This window comes from Sinocyclocheilus grahami, unplaced genomic scaffold (genome assembly GCF_001515645.1).
Source record: "Sinocyclocheilus grahami isolate Dianchi unplaced genomic scaffold, SAMN03320097.WGS_v1.1 scaffold113.1, whole genome shotgun sequence".
Classification (NCBI taxonomy): Eukaryota; Metazoa; Chordata; class Actinopteri; order Cypriniformes; family Cyprinidae; genus Sinocyclocheilus; species Sinocyclocheilus grahami.
In genome coordinates, this window is record NW_015505292.1 from 1,108,421 (window position 1) to 1,136,315 (window position 27,895).

General features: G+C 35.8%; 1 protein-coding gene across 1 annotated transcript; it reads left to right on the forward strand.

The window, feature by feature from the left end:
• Positions 1-1,760: 1,760 nt before the first annotated feature.
• On the forward strand, positions 1,761-27,492 carry LOC107589169 (transmembrane protein 263-B-like). Its single transcript, XM_016277529.1, has 3 exons — positions 1,761-1,936; positions 2,975-3,068; positions 25,659-27,492. The coding sequence occupies exons 1-3, from the start codon at positions 1,931-1,933 to the stop codon at positions 25,937-25,939; spliced, it is 381 nt and encodes a 126-aa protein (XP_016133015.1). The 5' UTR covers positions 1,761-1,930; the 3' UTR covers positions 25,940-27,492.
• The last annotated feature ends 403 nt before the right edge of the window (positions 27,493-27,895 follow it).

The window sequence follows — 27,895 nt, forward strand, 5'->3', positions numbered from 1 at the left end:
TATTATTTTTGTTGCATTACATAATTTGGTTTTGGAGTGAGATATGACATGACCCATACATGTTTTAATATCCTTTGTGAGATTTGCTCATCTATACCTCGACACAGCCCTGAAACTTTCATGTACTAAAAATCAAGCTAATACCTCTCACCTCTCAGAGTCTTTCTAAATGATTCATTAATTCTTTTAAATGATTGATTATTCATGAAGTCATAGTTGATTAGATCAGTAGGACAACATACTCAATTACACCAGTGTCAGAAAATGTTTTGCGTGACTAGTTAAGTTAATCCATGACCTCCTAAAGCATATGGTTTCACTGGGGGCTTTAAAGGACCAAACCATTCTCACCAGTCTTACCTTTCCTCTATCTCAAGCAGCTGTCCTTACAGGACCTTTTTGACTTTACTGTTGATGTCATGAATAATTAATAAATTATTAGGATAGGATGCTTTAAATGCTTGACCAGTAAAGATTATGCATTGTTGTAAATAAATAAATAAATTCCATATGCCATATATTAAGAGTAGTTACAGTTTAATATTTGCTAAACAGGTCCACTTCAAATAGTAGCATTAAGAAAAATATAATTTTTAATATTTGGAAAAATATATGCCATATGCTGAGAGTAGCATTAAAATTTATTATTTGATAAATAGGTCAACAAAGACTTCAAATATAATAGTAGTATAGTACAGTAAAAAAAAAAAAATTAATGATTGGAAAAATGTGCCATATGGTAAGAGTAGCATTATAATTTAATAATTGCTAAACAGGTCAAGCCCATTTATGCTCTCTTTCCACAACATTTCTGAACACCGTTTTAACAGCAAAGCTTAATGCCTTGTCCAGTGAACTCTGGCCTAGATTCACATCAATTTTACTTCCAGACAATAAAACCTAAAACCACCCCCGTTTCACCTCTAGTCTTCTTTTTGATGAGGTGATACATTATTTAGCAGCAGGTAAGAGATGGTTTGTCAGGACTGACAGTGGAGACATAAAAGGTGAGAAACCTGTCATTAATGTGATTGTAATCCTCCGTTATGAATCACCACAATCCCACATGCTCATAAAACACAAGAGTGTAAGGCAAACGTTTAAAACATAAATAAAGAAGTGTAGCTAATATGCGACATGCATTTGATAATAATTAAAAATGATATAGGCTAATAAATAAATAAATACAAATAATAATAATAAAGTGTATTGTGACACTAATCTCTTACTAATTTAATTTAGGTCTGAACACAAATGCTCCCCTAAATATCTGTGGTGTTGTAAACCTTACAAAACTACACAAAATGAAGCCTTAAACCATAAAATCTTAACAAAACAAAAAAATCATTTATGTAAATACCGTATTTATTTGCTCTGTTTTGCAATGATTGCCTTAAGTTTGATTTTGAGAAACACAAAAAGGCCAAATATGGCAAATATATGTCACGGTTCTGGTTTTTCTAAGAAATAAGTCAGGCATAAAAATGTAGTTTAAAGGGGTCCTGTTGTGCTCTTTTACAAAGTCTTGATTTTGTTTTGGGGGTGTACTAGAACAGGCTCTCATACTAGGTTGTTCGAAAAACACTTTATTTTTCACATATTTTACATTATTACAACACCTCTCTCCTCCTAATGAAACACTTACTGTGATACATTCTGTCAAAATACCTTAGTAACTGCAGTTCCAAGAGTCATTGTCAGTGAGTATAATTAACGCGCTGCTGCCCCCTATCGACCACCAGCTCAACGTCATCCCCAAATTCCGTAAACATCCCGACGTCACTTCCGCTTAAATTCGCATGAAAAACATAGCAAACGCTGTATTTATTTCGTATTAAGCGCTATTTCCATTCTATAGTCTTGCGCGTCCATCAATATTGAAGTGCAGAGACGCGCTTTTTAAAGCACGGCTGTATTAATAGCCTCCGTAATGAAGGTGAGTGGAGGATTTGGTTTGTTTTGCGTGACCGTATAAAGCCAAACCTGTTCTTACCTGATTCTGCACGAACACAAACGGTTGAATAGTTATATTTACATACGGGCCTTTTTGATACTGTGGCATTAAATGCGGTTGTGTTATCTCTCTCTGATAAATAGATAGGCAGCTGACAATAAGTCGATGCCTAGATATAATATTTCATCAGCATGATAAATGGTGCAAAATACACAGTATGCTATGCAATTTAACTTTTTTATTTTTGCAGCCATAAAGTTTATGATTTTAGCTGTATCAGAGGCTGTAAAAGGGAAGAGATTATGATTATGATGATTTGATTAGTGTTGTAATTGGGTCATTCCTGCTATGCAGTATCTTTTGCTCTCTATAACTTTGCAGAAATAAGTGTTTTGTTTGTAATCTGAATACATATTCATATAAATGTGCATTTCATAAATGTGCCCAAACATCTGAACTTTTGTGAAATCTAATTCATGCTTGATTTATTTTACTCAATGACAAGGATTCCTGACAAGATGAGTAATTATAATTGTTTAGTGAGGGATTGACAATTACATTAGGTGAGGGTATCAAATTGAAATGAATTTTGATATTTGATACATGATGGAATGTTTTAGAGTGGAAAAAATAATAATATTAAAAAAACAGCACTGAAATCAATTAAATGTATTGCTACTTATGCTTGTGCAGTTTTCCCACCAAAATGATGTCATTAGTCCTTGTTTAACAATTATCAAAGTTCACATTGAGGTATGACCGTGTGTAATTTATCTTGTAAAACCAATATGGCTACTAAAAATAACTAATATGGTAAAATAATGATGTGGTGTAAAGAATAACAAATGTAATATGATGGTCTTTTAAAATTGTGAGTTTAATATTTTATCAGATATATGATAAGACATGAATTGGGAACATGAAAATGTACTGCATAACAGGAATGACTGTTATTGCTTGCATTGTAGCGTGTGTTTTTATGTATTGACAGTGTGAACTGTATAATCATGTTAATTGAAGGGCCCTAGTGCAGAGACTGAGGTGATCGAGGAAGCACCTGCTGACCCTAACAATGAAGAACTTCCTCCTTACCTGCGTGAAGAACCACCTGAGGGTATGTTCAGCTTTATTCATGCTTTCATAGTATTATTTAATGTATTTCTATTGGTGTAATGTGTCCATGAAAGTTTTTTTTTTAAATATAAAAACAAGGGTTAAAAAAAATGTATATTGTATTATTTTTATGTATTTATTCAACATTTAATGCTGATATGGCGATAAAACCATGTTTGTTTATGTATTTCGGTAACTTCATATGAACGTATAAAGGAAAATATATATATTTTATATTTTAGATGACAAGCACTGAAGTTTTTCATCATTTTAGTCACTTTTCTGCCCTCACTGGTTTATTTTAAAGTGTTCTGTTGTGTAACAAGTGGCTTTTCAAAAGTACAAATTTCTAGAAATGAATTTTTTGTCATTTTTAAAATTCCTAAAGAAAAATGTATTTGCAACAAACATATTTTTATGACCAAAGTGTTTTGTGTCACTATAAATGTCTTTACTGTCACTTTTGATCAATTTAATGTGCCCTTGGTAAAAAAAAAAAAAATTATAAATGTCTTAAAGGGGTCATATGATGCGATTTTCAATTTTTCCTTTCTCTTTGGAGTGTTACAAGCTCTTGGTGCATAAAGAAGATCTGTAAAGTTGCAAAAACTAAAGTCTCAAATCCAAAGAAATATTCTTTATAAAAGTTAAGAGTCAGCCACGCCTACCTAAAACGGCTCGTTCTAACACGCCCCCACATGTCTATGTCCCTATGTGGGAAGATTTGCATAAAGCCACCCAAATGTTCACGCAAAGAAAGAAAATGTAACTTTTATTCTCGCTGTAGTATTGTTGTTGCCGCCGCCATGTCGTGAAGGTGCTGTGTGTTTCGTTGTGAAAGCGAAACTACTTTGTTTGGTCTTCCAAAAGAGGACGATATCTGCTTCGTCATGCCTGGAGCTGATACGTGCTGGTTGCTGAGGAAATACAACAACTTCGCGCTGTGGATCGCCGGATCGGCTTTTGAAGCGGAGTCCAGCCCGGGGTCGTCACATGTGGTTGCCGCAAGCCTCCTTTGTCGAATCCGCCGGCCGCGCCGTTCTCAAGCCCGCCGCCTCTGCTCACTCTAACCCTCCGGCCGTTCCTCACTCTAGCCCCCGGCCTCTGCTCACTGTAGGCCGCCGCCGCTCACTCTAGCCCGCCGTGTGTGACGCTGTGTTTCGTTGTGAAAGCGAAACTACTTTGTTTGGCTTTCCAAAAATGGACACGACTAGAAATCAGTGGTTGTATTTACAACACTGTTACAGAACACTTCAACCCAAATATTCAGATGTGTGCAGCTCCATTTTATGGAGGACTGTTTACTGATCCTGGTAGACTACAATGCCGGCTGTTCTGACACACAGACTGTAAGTACGTATTTTTTATATTTAAATCAAGTTTTTTGGGCAGTGTAGAGCAGGGCTTGTTGTTTGTCATTTCTCCGATCATAAATGCAGACATGGTTTTATGTTTACGCGGCGCGATGCAACGCAACGCGTAAAAAGACAGTATAAGTCATTATAATCCATAATTATGTCCCCACTGGATGCAACGAATACCTCGTTTATGATGGGTTTTCATGTTTTTGAATCATCGCTCCGGCCTGACAGGGCATCATCACAATATGGTAAGGGTGTAACATTTCCGTCACACGCTTGAGGTATTCGGCCAATCATAACGCACTGGATAGCTGGCCAATCACAGCACACCTTGCTTTTCAGATCGATGAGCTTTGTAAAAATCGACGTGTTTCAGAAAGGCAGGGCATAGAGGAGAAACAATAATGTACAGTATGTGGAAAATAATGTGTTTTTTGAAACTTAAACCACATAAACACATTTCATTGCACCAAATACACAAAATGTTCTTTTTAGCAACATCATATGACCCCTTTAAAATCTTACTGACCCCAACCTTTTGAACGACAACATATATTTGTATTTGGAAAACTTAGTAAAATATTCATAAGTGATTCTAATCACTGATTTTTGTCCAGCTTATTAACATAGATTTCAAAATGCACAGAAATCCTCAGGGAAATCTGGTTGATTTTGATCAAAGAATACACCATCATTTATTACTTTTTAATGTTGTAGTAAAGTATAGTGATCTGCAGAGGGCCACACTGACCAACATAAGATGAATAAAGATTTCTGTAGTGAAATATCGCTCTAATAGCCTATTTGGAGTGCCGAAATGTACGAAGATTTAAGTAAGTTTAATTCCCAAATCCATTCATCTTTCCAAACCGTTTGACAGAAAGCACTGCAGGTGTTCTGTGGTACACACGGGACTGCATCTGTAGTTAATAACGGGCACATAGGCTCTATTAAAGCCTTTCATTAAGAGCTGAAGATCTTTCAGTAACTGAACATGTTTAAGTTAAAGTGTGCTTTTGTATCCAACCCATGATCAATGTCCTCCCTTTGTTCTCTGTTCTATTTGATCTGTATGTCCAGGGACGGCACAAAGAAACAAAGCTCTCTTGTCTTGTTGTCTCTTTATAAAAAGTCTATTCGAGGTGAAGGCTCTGATGCCGCTGCTTTGCCAGAAACAATCTCTTTAGTTTAAATGGCTGCATTATGTTGCTATAAATTGCTTTGGGATCCTCTGTGCCTGCTGCCCACCAGTGCATCACAGGTGATTGCATAACAGCAAACGCCTGCCCTCTGGCTTTTTGGCTGCTGCCTCGGTGCGGATTCTGAAATAGTTTATTATATCGCTGAGATGCTGTCCGTCTTTGTTGCTGGAAACAAGAATCTCTCGGATCTGGGCCATGTGTTTTGAGTTATTTATTCTGATTCAGGGTGTGTTGATCCGTAGATGTATAAAGCTATTTCAGGTGGATCAAACTGTCTATTTTGTTGAAAATTGTGATCGGGATAACTGGTGTTTTATGAGAAATTAGTCTTGAGCTTGAGTACACAAAGTGCATTGGGCCTGTTCACAAGGAGGGGAATTGTTTGGATCAGGCTTAATATCACTGAGCAAATAGCAGAAGGGATTGAAGTACAAGCAGAATGATCCTAGTTCAGTATCTCAGCGACCTTTGCTAGATCTGCTTTGGGTTTCAAAGCCCAGAATGCCGCTTTCTCTCAGGGTGCGGACTGGAATCTGTTTGTCGACAGAGTTCGGTTGGTGTGAAAGTGAACCGCACCCAAGTCCGCTTGGCTCATGTGAATGGTGTCATGAAAAACTCAGTCCACTCAATAAATTGAGCCTCCTTAAAATCCCAAAGTGATTCCTTTGGCTGAAAGAACCTTTAATGAGTAAATTTACTGAAATAATCGTTAGTTACATATAATTTATTAAAGTATTGTATCACTAAAACACTAAACGGTTTCAACTAACAATGGAATATTTACATTATGATACAATTATAATATTTTACATGTTGTGTGTGTGTGTGCATGAATGTATTCAAATTATTCCATCACTAATGATTATTTTGATAATTGATTGATATATCGATTATGTCCTTCTATTAATTGAATAAAAAGCCACATTTATACAATAATAGTAGTTATAATAGTAATAAATAGTTTGTAAAGTTACATGTCTGTAAGGATTTTTAAGATGTTTTCTGTGAATGCACAGATGCTGATAATCAATAATTAAATTCATTGTTGATTGTTTTCATTAACAGTTTTATTGATAATTTATTGCAGCCCTTAAAGGATAGCTGTGTTGACTGATCTGACTGATTCAAACAGCAATTTCTAAGTCTTTTTGAATCATTCATTAAAAGAACCTGCTCTTAAGAGTCATTTTTTATAAATGAGACTATAATGCTTATTGGATGTTTTTATTCACTAAAAGAACATGTTTAAAGGAGTCATTGGTGTTGAACAGGAATTTTCCCCAGCCACAATGTTTTTTTTTTAAGCTTATGTTTTGCAAGCTGTCTGCTCAGTGTATTAGCTTGGCATAGGTGTACTGAACTCAAGAGTAGATTGAATCATTTATGACATCAGTAAGTTTTGTGGTATAAACACAATCCATATTAAATTGCGAAAGTGAACCAATACTGATTACATATAATGTGCATCTTTGCATGCTCTTGATCACACTTATTATAATGTGACAATGTTCCATAACTGTGAATAAATTGACTTGGGAGAACAGCTCACATTCTCTGCATCTCTTGCAGGTGCTGCTTTGTCTGTTTGTAAAGTTTTGGTGGCTAGTCCAGTGTGAATAAAACATGAATAAAACAGTGAAGCTAGAATCTTCTCGTCTCGAGATGCTACCTAGTTACAGTGGTAAACAGCCGCTAGTACTTGCAATGATACTCATGTTGATAACGTGGTTCGCCCCAAAAGTACTTTGTGAAAGATTCAACGGGAGTGGGACGCATCAAAACCCGTTTCTTACACCCTCATCATTATAGAAACCATGTATATGTTTTATCAAGCCAGTAAGTTTTATTTCCTGAAATGTCCCTGATGTTGTAGACAGAATGAGTCCCTTTAGGGCGTATGGTCAACTGAGGTCAGACATAGTCACAGAGGATTTGGAGCGGAACCATACAGGCTAGTCCACATGCTAATATTCATGTGGAAAAATACAGCCAAAATGGATCTTTTCTCCCAAAGGCATTCGCGCTGCTGCAGACAGTGTACGGTTTACAGACCGTTTCTTCTGTTGATGCAACATTTGCATCTGATTTTATTCTCGAGCTTGTACTGTTGCCTCATCTGTAAATGTCAAATGTGAGGACAGAGCGAAAGGCAGGGCGGTAATTTTTAACAAATTATGGGTGGTAATAATTTTACTTTTAGTGTTTTAGTGCGAGAGAGGGATGGCGAAATTCAATCAAGGTTAGATTGTCAAGACCTGTCGGTGTGATTGCACTTATTTTCCGAGCAAACAGGCTGGAACTGACGTAAACCTGAGAAATACAACACGATAGATTCAGTCTGTCAGCTAATTTGAGCTTCTGGTTCTACTGTTTATCTGAAGCACTATACTCATTGAGGTGTTCATTTAGACATCAGTACCCTGTCTAAGTGTTTTTATGTATGTCATTGGTTCTGTTGGTCCAAATGCGTAAAATATCAGTTAACTGACATTTTTGACAGTAATTACAGTACTGCTTTGACTTTCATAGCCTGTGTTTTTAGCATATGATTGGATAAATTCACACAGTCATTGTTGGGGATTGACAGCTGTATTTATTAGCAGGTGTGAGTCTTAAATTGTCTTGTAATACCTGTAGCTATGGCAACCAGTAACTGTAGGAAATGTCTCAAAGCACTTTAATTTGTATTTCATCCTCACAGTTAGTAGGCCAAAAACTTGGTTCGGTTCAGTTCTGTTTTGTTTTTATTTTGTCTCACTACGACTGCACGATACCCCCTTTTTCTGACATTTTTCATTACCTCTTTTAGGTTGACCATATACATTTTGTGGTCAAATATTAAAATTTTAAAAATAATAGTATGATACTCTTATATATTAGTGTCATTTTAGTAGCATTGAGATACTAATATAGTTTTTATTAAAATTTTAAAAGTCTTTTTTTAGTAATTTTGTTGTTTTTGTCATTTTTATTATTCTTTTTTTATAATTGTCTATATATTTTTCATACATTTTTATTTCAGTTTTAATTTGAGTTATTTTAGCTCCTTCAAGTTATAATTAAATGAAAATGAGAAATGTTTCCTTGACAATTAGCTGAAATAAAGTTTTATTTTATTTTAATTCAGTTCAAGTTTATTTTATTTCAAATGTTTTTGTAGCTTTAGTTTTATTCATTTTAGCCATTTAGTTATAATAACTATAATAACCCTGTTTTAATTGTCTAAAAAGAATCGTTTTGTTTTTGAGTTAGACTGCACTGCTCACATGGTTAGTGCATGCAGCCCATGAAGACAACTCAATAAAACAACTTTTATTGCCATTATTCTATGATATACTGTATGATACATTATTTTTATCTAATCACAATTAATTCAGATAGCAAACTCCGAAGAATCATCAGCAAAAATGAGATTCAGTAGGAAAGTACATTTATTCATTTAGAAGTGCATTTGTTCAAGTACATTTTGATGTCTTTGGCAAACAAAAGCACAAAGGAAAGTCTATTTGAGTTTAAATAGCATTATTGCTAGTCACCAGGATGGCGTGTACAAGTTACTTATATTTGTGTTTAACAGCAAAGAATAATATGCAAAGCCTGTGCTTATATGTCAAAGATGTTTCTGACAACTAGTTGACTGATTTTGTTCATACAGCACAGCTTGCTCTCAAAATTCAGTTTTGATTTTCAAATTTAAGATGGTCACTTTGGGCACAGAATGCAGTTGTTACTCTTTCATAACCAAACTGTCTACGAATGAACATACCTGTATTTAGCACTCCAAACAGGACCGACAACCTGTATTTTGCTGCTGTGTGAAGCCACACGTAGCCTGATGCTGAGCTTCTCATCTAACCTCACCCAAGCACAAACCCAGCAATCGTTCAAACCGCCCTGTGCAATTACAATTCAAGGTGTGTATTTGCCTACGAGAGCAGCTAAAATTAAATCAATCTCGCTTTTATGTCATAAAGAAAAGAATCAAGTTAATAATAGCTAAAAAATTGTGTTTTATTGAATTTGTGCACTTCTGTCCTGTTTGCTTGGAGCTGTGCGCTTGTTCCATCATCCTGACAGGTCCAGTGCGCATGAGGGGCTCAATCTGATGTTGTGTAAAAGGATGATGGATGGACTATCAGCCGCACGAGGCTCCTGGTGCATCATCCACCTGTGGTTCTGCATCGCCATTTTCATTAGGTCCCCATAGCCGAAAACACAGATCAACATATGCGCTGATCAAAGAGCCCCGAACAGGATGATGAATCGGTTCGAGTGCGGAAAGAAGCCAGTAGTTTTAGGTTCGGTCTTACGACTTGTTTTTCATCGTAAGTAATGCGTTTAATTAAAAATAGGCTGGCGTAGATGGATTACTTAAGAATTATCAGATGTTGTGGCGCAAAAGAAATTGCAGCCTCCCTGTGAAGGTAAATTAAATTCTAGGTAATTTGGTGTAGATTTTATAATTTGTCTAGTTAATGTTGAAACAGATTCTATTGGATGATTATTTTTATTCTGCTATCCATCATAGACTTAAAGCTGGAGTGGGTCGTTTCTGCACCACTAGCGTCACCAAATTGCAAAAGTAATGACTTTTCAAACAGGTTTCCTTCCTGGTTGGCCAACGTATGGCTCCGCCCCGATACTCACGCCATTGGTTGAGACAGTGTTACCATGTTGGGCAAAGTTTTGATAACACCAGAGTCTAACACTTTTCAGGGAAATCAACCTATGAACAGGGAAGGGTTATTATAGTTAAAACTAAAACCATAAAAAAAAATGTATATATATATCATTTGTGGCTATTTTTATTTTGTTTTAGTTAGTTTTGGGGCCATGAAAATGTGTATTCGTTTTTTTTCTTCCATTTATGTTTTTATTTTGGTTAATGAAAATGTCTTGTTTTAGTTTTAACCATTATAACCATAATAACACTGCCTATTAACCCTTTAAGCTTGTATAGAACAAAGTATTTTACTATTGAAAAAAACACAACACCTTTAAGTATATGTGGCCTTCTTTGTTGTTTAACTTTGCTATTTTTGGGGCTACAGTTGCTCTCTAAGCTCCTGCCCCTCGAGCCTCTGAGCTTTAATGGCCAGAGATGAATGGAACCTGTACCTTTTGTACACACAAATAGATACTGTCAATTTCCTTTGGACAGTAGCTATGGGCACCATCTGCGAACGACTGCTCTCTGTGCTTGTCTGATCACAGGGAGACATTTATCACTTGAACAAACCAAAGGAAATTTTGCTGGGCCGTCTCATATGCTCTAAAAAAACGGAAACTCGGAAGCCATCAGGACTGATGTGCATCATCTAGCTTTACAGACCATTTCATTATCTGTAAAATCACAGCCCAACCTGGAGTTTTTCTTAGAACTTTTTGCTCTATAGCCTTGAAGGACTTATGACTGCTCCAGGGAGAACATTTTAATTTTTTTTACAGCGCAATCTGAGATTTTTCTGTCTCTTTCTCCAAAGGCTGACTTTAAAGGAGACATAGAAAATATTGAAAACAGGATTTTATTTAGTCTTTTCAAATCAGAGTTGAGTCTAGTATGTAAACGTATCTCCACAGTCCAACCAGCCCATTTATATCAGGTAAGCCATAAAACAAATCAGTGATAAATTGTAGAACCGTCAAGTCTGGAAAAGTAATTTCCTATTATATACTACCATTCAAAAGTTTGAGGTCAGATAAAAAAATTATCTTATAAGGCTGCACTTGTTTGATGAAAAATCTGAGTAATAATAAAATTGTAATATTATGTAATATTATTTAAAAAATTTATTTAAACATAATTTAAACAGTAATTTATTCCTGTGATGGCATTACTCCAGTATTCAGTGTCACATGATCCTTCAGAAATCATCCTAATATGCTGATTTGCTGCTCAAGAAACATTTCTCATTATTATCAATGTTAAAATCAGTTTTTGCTGCTTAATATTTTTGTGCATACTATGATACACTACCATTTAGAAGTTAAGTTATATTAAAACGTTTAAATGCATACATTTCATAAAATTAAAAACGACAGTAAAGACATTTATAATGATACAAAAGTTGTTGATTTCAAACAAATGCTTCTCTTTTGAACTATTTTATCAAAAAAAATTTTTTCAACGTATAGATAATACATGATTAATAATTAAACACCAATAATAATTGATGATAATTGAGCAGCAAATGAGCATATTAGAATGTTTTCTGAAGGATCATGTGACACTTTGCCATCACAGTAATAAATTATATATTAAAATAGAATATAGTTCTTTTAAATTGTAAAACAATATTACTGTTTTTACTGTATTTTTGATCAAATAAATGCAGCCTTGATGAGCTTAGGAGCTGCATTTATTTGATTAGGATGAGCTTGTTATGTTCAGATTCCAGATTCCAAATTATAAAGGCAAATATATAGGTTATACTGACTGCAGATATATATTTTTAAAGCAATAGCTCCCAATAGAACAGTTAAAATATATTTTGTTGTCCTTAATGTCTTTAGGGTGTGAGGATTCATGTCATGAAAGTGTCCTTTCAGGAAATTGTGGGTGAAAGGAACGGACCATTTATGAAAATGATAATATGAACAATATTCAGAAAAATGAGAATATCCAGCAATAGAGAAGGGATGAAAAAGAGACAGGCAGAAATTTATCACATTCAAACAGTTTGGATTTAATTTAAGAAAGGCAAAGGCTGTCTCTGACCCGAATGTGACCATGCTTTTCACATCCAATTATTTCTTCTGCCATGACGAGCGGAAATAATTTTTTTTTAGAAAGGGAACATAATGGTGGGTGAAATGACAGGTTGAGTGAATGCATCTCTCTCTACGACTGTTTTCAAAGGACTGACAGTTGCTCTCCACCTGCTCTTTGGCATAGAACAATGAAAAACAGCAAGGAGCCGACTTGCCATCTGTAGTATGACTGGTAAATTATGACACTTCATTACAGCTTCCTCTTCCTCTATCTCTCCTTCCCTCTCTCCTTTTCTCTTTCTCGCTTTCTCTGTTCTTTTCCTCACCAACTACCTCTCTGTCTTTCTGGTTTTTACTCATTCTCTGTCTCGCTGTCTCTGTCTCTCTCCCTGACACCTGTCCTCAGCCCTGTGTTGCTTACTGTGGAAGAGTAAATCAGGACACCACAAAGCTCATGGGTCAACTCAACCCCCATTTCTTGACATGAAAACCGGTGTTTCAGTGTCATTTGCTACTTGGTTAGTTACTAGCCCAAATCATAAGAACCCACCCACAAATCTCTATGATATTCTGGTACTTATTTATTTATTTTTTGCCCAATGTAATCATCCACCAGGTCCAATAATTATATTCTTGCCATGAAATTTTTTTTTTATTTTAATCATTTATTTTTAACATATTACATTAACATTATTTTATACATGCAATATATGTATTGTATTGTACTGTTTATAATTTGGTCCAACAATTCTATTCTTGCCATGAAAATTTTATTTAGTTTTAGTTTTAATGTTAATCTAATTTAACATTAAATTTACATAATTTTATACATGTGCTTAAATGTGTTGTATAATTGTTTATTATTCTGTCCAAAAATTCTATTCCTGCCATGAAAATGTTAATTTATTTTAGGTTTAATATTAATTTATTTTTAACATATTAAATGTACATAATTTTTAGTGCTGTCAAATGATTAATCGTGATTAATTGCATCCAAAATAAAAGTTTGTTTACATAATATATGTGTGTGTACTGTGTATATTTATGATGTGTATATACAAATACACAAACATACATGTATATATTTTTAAAATACTAATGTTTTATATATAAACAAAACATATTTTTCTTAAATATAAACATGCATGTGTGTATTTATATATAAATAATAAATATACACAGTACACAGATATATGTAAACAAAAACTTTTTATTTTGGATGCGATTAATCGTTTGTACTTTATAATTGTATTATTTTCAACAATTATTTTTCTTTTCTTGCTATGAAAAATTATTCCTTTTTATATTATTTGTAATATTAATATTTACATTTTTGTAACATGCAATAATTACTTGTATAATTTTATATATATAAATGCTTTTGATATTGAGACTCCTAGCATAAGCCAGAGGAGGGAAAAACGCTGAGGAACATCTGTCCCATCAAATATGAAAGAATAATAAAGTTATTTTGTGCACGTCTCGCCCCCAGTCAGCAGAATCTCTCATTGGTGTGTTGTTGCACACTGCTATCAATGCAAATCCCTGCTCGGCAAAACCAACAGTAAACCAAAAAAAATGCAGTGGGGGTGAACTGGTGGTTTGCCTGCACTGAATTATTTACGGTCTAACCTTGACGATTCTGCACACCATCTGCTTGATTTATAATTCAAGAGACATGCTTGGGGTGGGACGTCTTAAATGAAGCACTCTGCATTGAATGGTCACAGTGTTGCAGGTCCAAACATTATGTAGCCTAAACCCTTTGATGTGTGTGATATGAGAGATCTCCACTTTTAAAAGCTTCACTCTTTGATATATATTTCAGAGTCTGTACCGCAAATTCCAGTTACACTTGCTGTTTCATCTACGGATGATAAGGTTCAATGTACGTGGCTTCTTTCGGCATGCTCTGAGACTTTTTCTGCGGATTGATGTGTCTTTAAATCCCCAAAGCACCGAATCTGACATGAAAAGCAGGAAGGGGCAGGAACCGCAAGCCAGGTTTTCCTCCAGTAGGCTCAGCAGGAACAGGCAAGATTTTTTTCCTCCATCTGTAGCTACTGAAGTGCAAGCGTGTGTCATCCGCCTGTCAATCACACACTGTATGGGAGCAAAATCCATCTGGGGAAGATAGACACTGTTTGAATTATTAGTGTCACTGAATCTAGATCAGTACTGTTTTTGCTATCTTCTGACTATAATTTCTAACGATAAAGGGATGTCTGATCTGAGATCAGTGTCATAACACTAAAATAAAAATGCAGGCCTTGGTTTGAGGATCATAGAATCACAATTTCAGGCACATGGTGGCTAAAAGTAGAGCTTTTCCACAAGTTTTGTCATATAACCAAGATCGCATGGTTATCTCTTTGAAGGAGTAAGATTGTGTTTCATTTCGATCTGCTGCTGCGGTGGACTGTGAACTGACACACTGAAGTGAAGTTTGTTGTACTGTAAAATGATTTGTTTGAAAGCTGTTTAAAAGAATTGATTGATATTTAAAGAGACAGTTCACCAAAAAATGAAAATTGTTATTACTCACCCTCATGTCGTTCCAAGCTCCTCATTTTTTCTTTCAATGGAACACGAAAGGAGATATTTGGCAGAATGTCAGAGCTGCTCATTACAATGACAGTGGATGGTAAAATCGCATTCTTCCATACTCCCTATAGAAATGCTTGGAGAACTCACACCATTAAGAAGTCCCAAAAGTCATAGTCGTGATTGACTTTGATGGAACGTGCTTACTAAACAGTCTCTTCTAGCTGAGGTGATGATTTGCATTCACAGAGATAAAGTGTTTTTTACAGAATCTACTGCATTGAGCTAGACGTCGCACAGAACTGCTCATATTCTACAAAACAGTATTATATCTAGTGAAGATTGTTTTAGTTCTGTGCTAATAAATTATTGAATAGTGTGAGCTGTATGCTAATAGGTTTATAGAGGTGCCGTGAGCTATAGGTTAATATTCAAATGAAGATGTTGTGGGTTATATGCTAATAGGCTAATGAGGTTATTAGCATGGAGCCCACAACAGCACCCTCTAATATCACAGGCAGAGCTAATAATCTATTGAAGAAACTGTGAGCTATACTGTAGGTTATAGAACATGGCATGAGCTAGGCTAATATGCTAATGAATATAATGTAAGCTACATAAATGACGTAAGATGTAGGTTAATAAAGATCGCATGCTAACTACTAACGACTACGTGCTAACAGGCTAATGAAGATATCATACGAGGCTAATATATTAATGAAGATTGAATATAGCGCAACTAAATGCTAATAAGCTAATGAAGATATCATGAGCAAGGTTAATAAGCTATTAAAGCTATTGTGAGCTATAGGTTAAAGAACATGACATGAGCTAGGTTAATAAAATAATGAATACGGAGTTAAATGCTAATAGGTTATAAATGTCAGGCTAATGATGATAGTATGAGCTAGGCTAATAAATAATGAAAATAGTACGCTATAGGCCATTGGTAAGCAAGTGAACTTCATAGGAAGTGTCATGTTTTCATTAAAAACAGCTTTTGTTTTTCCCAAAAAGGGCATGTTTGTGAATTTTTAATAATTTGTTTCGATTTTTAGTAAGCTTGTGAAGAGATTATGCTAGTATTTGAAATCACACAATTGTGATTGTATCTTTCAAAGACTAACGACTACGTGCTAACAGGCTAATGAAGATATCATACGAGGCTAATATATTAATGAAGATTGAATATAGCGCAACTAAATGCTAATGAAGATATCATGAGCAAGGTTAATAAGCTATTAAAGCTATTGTGAGCTATAGGTTAAAGAACATGACATGAGCTAGGTTAATAAAATAATGAATACGGAGTTAAATGCTAATAGGTTATAAATGTCAGGCTAATGATGATAGTATGAGCTAGGCTAATAAATAATGAAAATAGTACGCTATAGGCCATTGGTAAGCAAGTGAACTTCATAGGAAGTGTCATGTTTTCATTAAAAACAGCTTTTGTTTTTCCCAAAAAGGGCATGTTTGTGAATTTTTAATAATTTGTTTCGATTTTTAGTAAGCTTGTGAAGAGATTATGCTAGTATTTGAAATCACACAATTGTGATTGTATCTTTCAAAGCACAGAAATCACACAATAGACACGTAAGATATCAGCTAATAACGAACCGGTGAATATTGTAGGATGTGTCTAAACCATGTTTTCATAAAAACACAGCTTTTGTTTCTCCGAAAAGAGCATGTTTGTGAATCTTTTAAAGGCTTTATTAGGATTTTCAAGGCGGCATCCATGGGCTTCCATTACAGGCTTGTGAAGCAACTACACTGGCATTTGAAATCACACAATAGTCCCAGTCATCAATATAAATATCTAAGGCGAATGACATGAGTGACTAATTTGCATACATTATCAGATCCTGCCACAGCGGGATTGGCAGGAAAAGTATTTTTCTGCTTATTGAAGTCAACAAACCTACATTGGGAGGACTGGGATGAGTAAGCACAAAGGTTCAAGTGTCATACGTGTCTGTCCCGATAGGTCAGATGCGAGCAAGCTTGCGCACCCAGTGGAAACATTGACCTTTCCGATAAGTGGTTCACCGGTAGTTATTTATTTATTTAATGCAGCTGTATCAAGCCAGCAGGGAAAAAGGCCACATTCAGACTCCATTTCAGCCCACTTTTTGTCAGTCCCATAATTGCCAAAGCTCGTCATTGAATGGAGCTTCTAAACATAGCAGCAGTGGGCTCTTCAAAGCCGGCTATCGTTGAGTTTTGCGAACACTCCTCCAGGCTTTTTAAGTAATTTTAAATGCGTATTTGTGTCAAAATACCTAACATACTGGCGCGTCAATGTTCGTACAATCTATTTTTAAATTTTTCCATGTTTGCCCCCCTTTTTTCCCCATCGCCTCTTGTATTAACACCATGTCAAGCAAGGTCCAATGGTAATTCAGTACATTCCCTTCCAGGCCGTTCTCACGAAACCTCATTTTAACTTGACCCTTCTTTGTGTTTTGCCCCAGGCAACTCGGGCACAGGGATTAAAAATAGAGACCTCAGCAGGGACAGAGTTGACACGGTTCTTGTTGGTGAGAGGAGTGGAGCGGCAGAGAACAGAATCCCGCTGGGGGTTTTTATCACTGGGGAAGGTCCGATTACCCCCTCCCTTCTCTCACTACTCTTTTTCTTATTTCTCTCTCTCTCATTCGCTCCCTCGCTTGCTGTAAATCTCGATGCCAAGTGAGGAGAACAATATTTTCACCATTATTTCTCAGCACTACAGAGAGATGATGTGGGTATTGATATAGACTCATAAATTTACAGAGGCGACAGATTTACACCGGAGGCTGGCAGCCCCAGTCTCGTTCAGGAACATGTTCAGCTTTGATTGGTTGGGAATGGATTCTTGGCTATCCAATTCAGCTTAGGTCAGGCAGGTCTAAATCACAGGACTATATCACTGGTTTGTATAGTGATGGCAGTTTGGTACATACAGTAAGCTCAATACTATAGTCATACATCTCCCCGACCGAGACGTGCATCCTGCTGCATAATCCCTGCTACAACAAACCTCACTTTATTTATTTAATTATTTGTTTGTTTTTATCTGTATTGCTTACTACTATTTGTTCTACTGTCTTTTTTCTCTTAAAGGGGTCATATGATGCTATTTTAAAGATCATTATTTTGTGTATTTGGTGTAACAGAATATGTTGACATGCTTTAATGTTCAAAAAACACATTATTTTTCAAATACTGTACATTATTGTAGGTCCTCTATGCCCCGCCTCTCTCAAACGCTTCGTTTTCTAGGGATCTCATTATAATATTACCGCCCCTTAATCTGTAAGTTTCTACCCACGGCACCATCATTTTGATTTTGCAAGTACAACAGTGTACCAGTTCTTATGCTAATGTTCTGCCTTTGGCTGCACAGATGAGCACAGAACACCGTTTACAGTCCCAGCCTCAGAGGAGACAAGAGAGCAGTGGATTTATTGATTTATTTACTGTATATTGCTGCTGCCACACAGATCTAAAATAAACATGCAATTTATTTCCCAGCTGTTTGTTACCTTCATAGACATAACCGACTGTTTTTGTAACTCATGTGTGTTTTTAAGGTAAACTTGTGTGTGAATGAGAACTTAGTTTAGTACTCACATGCTGTGACAGCCGCTTTCTGTCCGTGTGCGCTCAGAAAACCGTATATCAGAAGTTTAAACTAATATGGTTTAAAACACATGATTTCAGCGCGATAAACATGATAATCAGAACCAAAACAGATGTTTTTAGCAGGTCCGAGCTGTAATGGCGCAGCTCTATTCTGGAAAAGGGGGGCAGGGAGCAGCAGCTCATTTGCATTTAAAGAGAAAGGCACGAAAAACAGCGCATTTCTGCTTCCACTCAAAATAGGCATTTTCAAAATGATATAACAAATGATCTGTGGGGAATTTTGAGCCGAAACTTCAGACACATTCTGGGGACACCAGATACTTATATTACATATGGTAAAAAGGGGCATAATATGTCTCCTTTAAAGGGATAGTTCACCCAAAAATGAAAATTTGATGTTTATCTGCTTACCCCCAGAGCATCCAAGATGTAGGTGACTTTGTTTCTTCAGTAGAACACAAACGAAGATTTTTAACTCAAACCGTTGCAGTCTGTCAGTCATATAATGGAAGTGAATGAGAATCACGGCTTTGAGAATCAAAAAACATACACAAACAAAACCAAATTAAACCCTGCAGCTCGTGACGATACATTGATGTGTAAAGACACGAAACGATTGGTCTGTGCAAGAAACTGAACAGTATTTATATAGTTTTTTACCTCACTGCAATGTCCGAAGTGTCCTGAGCGCGTTCTCACCAGCGTAATCTCAATGGTGTTTACTGTGCATGTCTTCTTCTTGCTTTACGGTGGATCGCAGACTTATAAGTGCATTACCGCCACCTATCTCTCAAATGGACCATTGACACTCTATCTACAATCTCAGTTAGGAGTGTCAATGGTCCATTTGAGAGATAGGTGGCGGTAATGCACTTATAAGTCTGCGATCATTGTTCCTCTTTCTTTTAAAAAATGTTCCCGTCTGAGTAGGTTCCTGGAGGAAAACGCAGTGCATCCGTCTCTTCTGTTCTCAAACTTTATCTCCATTCTCTGCCTATCGGTTTGTGAATGCAGCATTATTGGTGTTATCTGTAACGAATCAGCTCATGGGAAATATGAATAATTAATCATAACTAGTTATGATTAATTATGAATATTTTAGATCCGCTCTTTAAAAGCTTTAGTGCTTTTATATGAAATACTCTATCCAGTATTTGTTTATTTAACTGTCGAGACCAACATGGTAACCTTTGTACCGGGCTTGTTGAGTGGGTTTTTAGCTACTGATGCTCACCCTCCACAGAACTCGGGCCGGCTCTCGAAAGAGTAACATGCCTCAGAATATCTTAACCTTTCCATCTAAGCTTTCAAATGGCACTGTTCTCTTTCCTCCATCTGAAGACAAATTGACATTTTCTATTTGCTATAGACTTGGATTGATCCCGAAGGCTCCGGTCAAAAAGAATAAATTGGTAATTCTTCCAAAGCAAGCAAGCTGTTTAGCGTTTTGTAGTTGTATGTGTTGAATAATTTTTACATTGTTCAAATAGTGGAGGATTAATGTATTTGAGTGTAATCTCAATGGTGTTTACTGTGCAAATTGTAGTGGATATATGATTTCATTATGAGGAAAGATAATTAAATGTTTCAAGATCCATCAATGTGACAGATTACATGATGCTGTCAATTAACACAGACAATTATTTAGGCCTTCAATGTGTAAAACATGCAAAAATCATGTTTGCAGTAATGCATTTACAATAGAAGTCTATAGGGCTGTATCTACTACAGTACACAGATCCATTCAGTATAACTAACCACAGCAAAATAAACATGACAAATCAAAACATTATCGTGAATGTGTGTGGAAACAACGTCAATGTACGGAAATGTCTGTGCCTGTGCATAAATACAATGTGCGATCAGTGCGTCAAGAGCACTCATAACCGCATTATTATAACGGACTCAGGCGTGCTTATTGTACGACTCCTGTACGCCACCACAATCGTCTTTACCTTGAATGCAGTCTTCATCCATCAAAACTTTACTAGCGAGACTGGTTATCCAGTCAAGAAAATGTAGTTTGCGTCTCATCTGGCCATACAGCGGAGGGATGTGTTGTCAATCGGTTCAGTCTGTACTTCACACAGCGCGACATGTGAGGGCTAGCGCTCTTCAGAGACAATCACAGAATATAAGCAAAACCCACTGGAATGAATAATTCACTGAAAACGCAACGCGAGTCTCTGTTCTCTCTGCAATCTCTGATGTAATCAGCCTGGTTTCCTTTATATTAGCGCTGTTTTGGACGGATTGTTTGAATGCATTCGCTTACTGGATCACTGAACTGAAAACGTTCCCAGAGTTTAGTGTCTTAAAATTATCTAATCGCAAGCAGAGAAGCAAAATTGGGTTAAAGGGTTAGAATAGAAATTGTGCTTCAGTAATTTTGCGTTAATTGCGTTAAATTATTTTAATGCATTAAGGATTGTAAAATTAATCGCATGCGCGTTAACGATGACAGCCCTAATATATATATAGTAAATCATTGTAATTCTTTTATAGAATTAATATAAGTACTTTAAAAAACATATGAGCGTCTCATTTCTGCTTTACCAATTTTTAGATTTTTACTTAAGTTTATGACAAGTCAAATTTATTGTCTGCTGCAATCGACAGTGAGACAGGGATTCTGTCAATAGTTATTAATTTAAGCTGATGAACCCGGATCTATATTATTTAATGTTGTTATCTACCGCAGCGATGTGATTTAAACAGCAAAAAATTATTCATCCAAACACAGAGCTGTGCTCTCTCTCCTCCCCTTCAGTCAGATCCTACCTCTATTATCCCATTTTTGGGTCAGTAATCTGATTAAACCAGATTAGGATGAGGTCTTTCCTCTCTGTTCTCATCAGAAATCATGCATGATGTGCACAGATTTGCTGTTGAATATGAGATTCATATGCAGCTTATAATGTTTAACTATGCAGAACGGAGGTTTGTGACATGTATTGTGTGCATGTCTTCTGCATGTTGTTGGTGACTTATTATTTGGCTGCCATATTCTATTTTATTTTGTGCGGTATGTGTTGGTTTGGCAATCCAGAATTTTTGCATACATTGCATTGTTGTCACACGTTGCTATTAATGACGGTTATTTGCATGCAATGTCCGAATTATAGACTCATTTGTTTCACATTTGTTATTCTAGTACCCATGGGCATGTAGTCAAGACCATATTTACATCCTGTTAGTTTAATGGGACTTAATTCATGACATGGTAGAGTGTCTTTTACTGGTTATCTGCAGTTTTATTGTACTTCTTGTACTGAATTTAACTGAATTACAACGGCTGTCATTTACAAACTTGTCCCTGATGCCTGTGTGAATCTCACAATCAGTTGCCTCATTCATGAAACATACTGTTCTTACGTAAATTGTTGCAGATTGTTACACCAGTTGTGCAGCATTGTGCATAAGCACTGATTTACAAACAATTTACACTACAATTGACTGTCATATGTATACAACAATTTATGTAAAAAACTATTTTTGAATTTGCTGAAAAATTGCTTGTCACACTTTAAGTTACAAAACATTACACTAAAGTAGCTCGTCATATCAATGTGACAGTTCACGTTTAGAGATGCACCGTTTGACCGGCCAGGGACCGGAATCAGAAGATTTTCCTCGTGATCGGCCCGGACCGGTGACCGGCCGGTCAGGCTCACCAAAGACTATAGAATACCCAAGACATGTCACTCATATCCACCTGATTTTTCCTGTAAGAGTGGGTGCGGCCATTTGTAAAATTAATGGGTCTGGCTTCCGTTGTCATCCGCTTCCATCTATTTTTAGCTGTACAAAACCACTCGTTTTGCTGCTTGATATTGCAAACTGGTGTGTCTTACCATATTATTTTAATGTTTTAGCTTAATTATGTCTCTTTCCAGTCACGGAGCACTTTATTTTGAGAGTTGTTTAAGTGAGAGAACATCTGTAACTTAGTCCAGATTGGAGAAATTGTAATGTTTAATCATTTTTTTATGTAAATAATTTTTTTAGCATTGAAAAAAAAGTAGATTTTTGTTTGTATAAGCTGTCAGTTATATTTCTTTGAAAGAAAATGGGCAAAAATCAGTATCGGCAGGTCACACTTTCAAAAAAATCGGAAATTGGAATCGACCAAGAAAATTGCAATCGGTGCATCTCTATTTAAATTCAAATGGATTTACGACTGTTTTTGGTTTTGCTTGTTACTTGAATTAGTTTACATTCGAGTGGATTTAAAAACAAATTACATGAAAATTACTCGTCATATGAATGTGTTTACATTAGCATGCATTTACAAACAATTTATATGAAAATCACTTATATGAATATGACAGTTTACGTAAAAAATGGTTTTACAAACATCCTTTCTTACATTTCATCATATGAATGAGTTTACATTAGAATGCACTTACGAACATAAGGGAACATTGTTTGTCATGGATGTCCCTTTTTATGTAAGAATGGATTTGTGAACAATATGCATGAAAACTGCTCATATGAATGAGTTTAGAATGTATTTATCAAACAATTCATTCACAAATTGTTTGGCATATGAACGTCACAAATTTAATCTTAGAATGGTTTTATGAACAGTTTATACAAAAACAGCTTGTGATATGAATTTGATTGTTTATATGACAATGGATTTGCGAAAAATTATACATGAAAATTGCTTGTCATATAATTGTGAGTTTACATTAGAATGGCTTTACAAACAATTTTATATGAGAATTTACGCAAGAACGAATGATTTACACAAATCAATGTTGCTTGGCACACGATGTGGAAAATGTGCAGATTCTGTGTAGGCCTACTTATTATCCTAAGAGAAACATAAGCCATCGTCATTGGTCTACCCTTCTTTCATTGGAAATAATATGAAAATGGAAATTCAGAAATAATCTCATTCCTTTTTTGAAACATGCATCACTTATTTTGCTTACTCAGGCTTAATACAAAAATGGTTTGAGGTTTGGTAGCGTGGAAAGCACAATTGCATCTCCCCAGGCCCAGATGGCAAGAGTTAGGTCTTAATTGCATGTGTGGAATCAGGAGGAGCAAGTTTTCTTACCCGCCAACATCGTCTATGATGGCCGTCTCTTACCACTATTATCTTGACCTCCTCAACAGCTGCCTTGTTTTGCCAAAAAACAGATATCCATTTTAAAAATGGGTTCTGCATAGCAGTTATCGTACATCTACGCTGAAAGTGAGAAACTCGCAGTATAGAAATGGTGTTCGTAGAAGCAGGAGCTTTGTAGGCATGTTTCATACATATTAATGAATTTCGACATTTGCGAGAGGCCGTTAGAAAAGGGAAGCAGGCATTAGTTAAATCCGTTCATCTCCTGTAGTCGCATCTCACAAATGTTTCACATCAAGGCTGGTTCTATCTCAGCACGTGTCAGTTGTTGTTTATGCACGGCCACTTCTGCGCACGTACGAACTACGTGTGGGGCGACCTTGACTGTGCCGCGAAGTTTTCCCTCCGCCATCCCACGGGACTCATCTGAAGATGTGCTGCTTGTCATTCACACAGCTTCTCTGTGGCACATCGATTCACCGGGGAGCTCATTGTGCAACCCAGCCACGCCGTACTTGACAGTATTGATTGAATGAATGTAAAAGATATCATTTCTGTTTACAGTCCGTAGAGTATTGTGGGGTGTGTAAATGCTAGTTGTCCGGCGGAAGGAAAAGAGTCTTTTTTTTTTTTTTTTTGTATTCTGCCAAAGGAACAACAGAGGGGAAAGATGATGCCATTTGGACAGAGAGTGTTTGTGTTTGTGTTTGTGTGTGTGTGTGTGCGCGCATTTTTGTGACAAATGAGGACATACATTTGTATAATGACAAAGGTATGACATGGGTATTACAAGGAGAAGGTGACTTTTCAGGACATTACCCCATGTCTCCACTTTTCAAAACGCTTATAAATCACACAGAATGGAGTGTATTGAAAATCTGAAATAGCACAAAGTCTCCTGTGAGGGGTAGGTTTAGGTGTAGGGTTGGTGTAGGGCAATAGAATATACGGTCTGTACAGTATAAAAACCATTACGCCTATGGGATTCCCCACTTTTCACAAAAACAAACCTGTGTGTGTGTGTGTTTCAGAACACATCTGCTCAGTGTATTACTCTGTGTCAGGCCTAGATGTGAACTGATTTCAAAATGCTGCCCTGAAGCTTTAATTCTCACATAACCAACACGGAGAGGAAAATAAACAATACTTACATAAAGGCTATTATTTTTCAGTGAGTGTCCTGAAACACATGATTTGAATCATGGCTTTAGTTAACGCTCTTAACTGAAAAATTGCATTGAGATAATAATTATGTTTGCTCTGGATTTATTCGTAAAAGGTGTTTTATGGGCCATCGGAAGGATGGCAGCATGAGGACGGATTTGAATACATTAGTTTTTTTTACATTGCCAAATAAGGTTTGCTTAGTGGTTTCTGGGTGGTTGCTTATTGGACAAAAACCAGTGGGAAAAGCCATGTTGTTTTTTTTGTTATTGTTGTTGTTAATACATTTTATAAATAATAATAACTATGGATATTTACTGTGGATATTACTTTTATTGTTGTTGTCTAATTATTTACTTATTGTGTCAAAAAAACAAACATAAAAATGAATTTGTGTTTGCATATCAACTATTAGACACTTTGTCATAAAAAGTCACATTGGTCATAAAAAGACAAAACTGGTCACTGGCTGGTCTAACTTAATATTGTGATGCAAGTATGGCTTTTATGTAATGACAGATTTTAAGATAAATAATAATAAAATTATGCATTAAAGGTTTGTACTTTTAATTTTGTTCAATAAAAAAGGATAAATCATACTAACATATATAGTAATAATAACATATAACATGATGTTGCTGTTATTTTATAATCATCATTCTTATTATTTTTATATTGTATTCTAAATATAATTTTTGTATTATTTGTTATTTATTTTACGATACAATTTTTAATTTATATTTGTTTTTATATTATTTTACCATGCAGATTATTTACAAAGAAATCAATATATTTTTATATATAATAATAATAATAATTGTTTTATAATATTTATTGTAATTATTCAAATCTATATCTAAATGATCGTTTACACTTCTGTTTACCCTAATATTTTTCAGACTTGGAGAAAGACCACCCTAAGAATGAAGCAGGCGTGGTGTGGAGAGTGACAGGTGGGCTGTTCAACCTCACCAGAGGAGCGGTGGGCGCCACCCTTGGGGGAGTGGCCTGGGTAGGCAGCAAGAGCTTTGAGCTGACCAAGACGGCTGTGACAAGCGTTCCTGCAGCTGGAGTGGGATTGGTCAAAGGCGGCGTCTCCGTGGTAACCGGAGGTGTCGGGGCAGTGGGGTCTGCAGTGGCTGGTAAAGTTACACCAAAGAAAAAAGACAAGTCGGATTAGACTGACTGACTCGCTCCCAACCTTTGTTCGATTCGGTGTGTCTGTGGTTGTCTGCCTGGATTGTTCTCACTTTCAAGAGGGTTGGAAAGCAGGTGGCAGTTTCATTTAGCCCATGGGAAAATTACTGTGTTGCATTCACCAAATACAACCCTACCTTGTTAAGTTAATGTAAAGAACTGCAACATGGTATATAAATACACTTCGACCAACATTAGTAAGCTACTGCAGAGGTACATAAGATAATAGGGATCTAACGCCTTTTGTTTGCTTATATGTTTGTCTGTATTTGTGTATTTTGAGTGTCGACTGAATCTGTATTATTAGTGTGACAAAGACTTACTTTGGGACAAAGAGGGATCAAATGCTGATATCAGATTTCTTCATGAAATTGTCCACTTCTTACATAGGAAATGGTAAATGCTAGCATTTTTCCTTAAAAAGAAAACTTGGTTTAATTAAATTCTGTAATATCAGTTCAAACACTCCTTGTGTGCACAAAATTAGCTCTAATTTAGCTCTAATGTCTTGTTTCAAGCCCATCTTTGAACAAAATAATATGAGAACTTGGAAATTAAGTATTATTATTATTTAATGAATTAATTTAATACACGTGACACTAGATTACCTTCGTCATTTGATAATAATAGTTTTAAACTACAGTACATATTCTCAAATGTTCTTTATTTTAGTGTCGTTTCATTGATACCAATTTGAGTGCTGCCACAATATGTTTTCTCAGTTCACTGTATTATCATCATCATCATCATCATCATCATCACATTCTCATCAATCATGGTAAGTGCAGAAATCTCTGAACGGCAGTTCACACGACATTTGCGTAGATTACATTAATGCAGAGTCTTTTGTAAGACAATGTTTAAGCTGTTGAAATTGAATCTGTAGCCAGGAAACCAGTGCCTGGAGTTAAGAAAAGAAATTATTCACATCTAAAAAAGGATGCTTAAACTACTTTTAAGCAAGCCGCTTCATTTTCTCTTTGCGAAGCATCACTTGTAGTTCGTTTGAGATGTTTTATTGGCTGTACATGTGCCTGAATGTCTTGGGAGTTCTAAAAGCTCACTGTGCAGTGTTTAGTGTTTCAGAACAGTGCAAAATAACCACAGGTGTATTTCCTGCTACCCTTTTACAGCTGTTTACATCATAGAACCAGCACAATCGAAAATGTCCACATTTGAGTATTTGTTCGTATGTTTCTGTCATTTTCCCCCACTGCTTAAATGTTTACTTCCTTTTGTAGTTTATTTATGCAAAAGCAACATATTGCATATTATTATATTGTTGCAATGCATGCTTGAAGCTCTAGTTCTCTGTACAACATGCTGTTAATTGTGAGTACATATTTATTTTCTTTTTTTTCATGGTTCTTTCTGTTTTTGCTATCTACACACTTTCTGGCTGGTACCCATGTCTTGAAGATGCTGTTACTATAAACTGGACTTTTAAGACCAAGTAGATTTTGTCTATAATAGAACTATTTTTGCTAAATTGATGCTGTATTCTACAAATAAATCATTCTGTATTTTAGAAATGCATGAGTTCTTTGTCATTTTTTTTTTTCCCTTTATTTGATGTATTTTACATATTTTGCCTAAAAAAAAAAAACATGTGAGCAAAGAGGAGAATGACTGTCCTGCAATGATCCTGTTCTGGAATAGGTGGGGATATTTTAATACCATTGAGCTATTATTCATTGTTAGTTTTAATCATTTATGTAATAGTGAATGCACTAACTGACCAGATCTGGATTACATAAGATGTTTATAAAAGCAAGTGACCACATAATCAGGTCACATAGTAAAATACCCATAATGCTGCATCACTCTTTTAGGTTAACTTTTTAAACTGCATACTTCTATTCATAAGGTTATAGGGGTTTTTCATCATTAATGGGTTACATTTTTCTTTTCAAATATGGCAGTACACTACTGTAGCTTC

Bases quoted from the DNA above. Each gene is read 5' to 3' on its own strand.
- LOC107589169 (XM_016277529.1), top strand. The intron at 3,069-25,658 runs GTATGTTCAGCT...AATATTTTTCAG, and splicing joins GCGTGAAGAACCACCTGAGG to ACTTGGAGAAAGACCACCCT.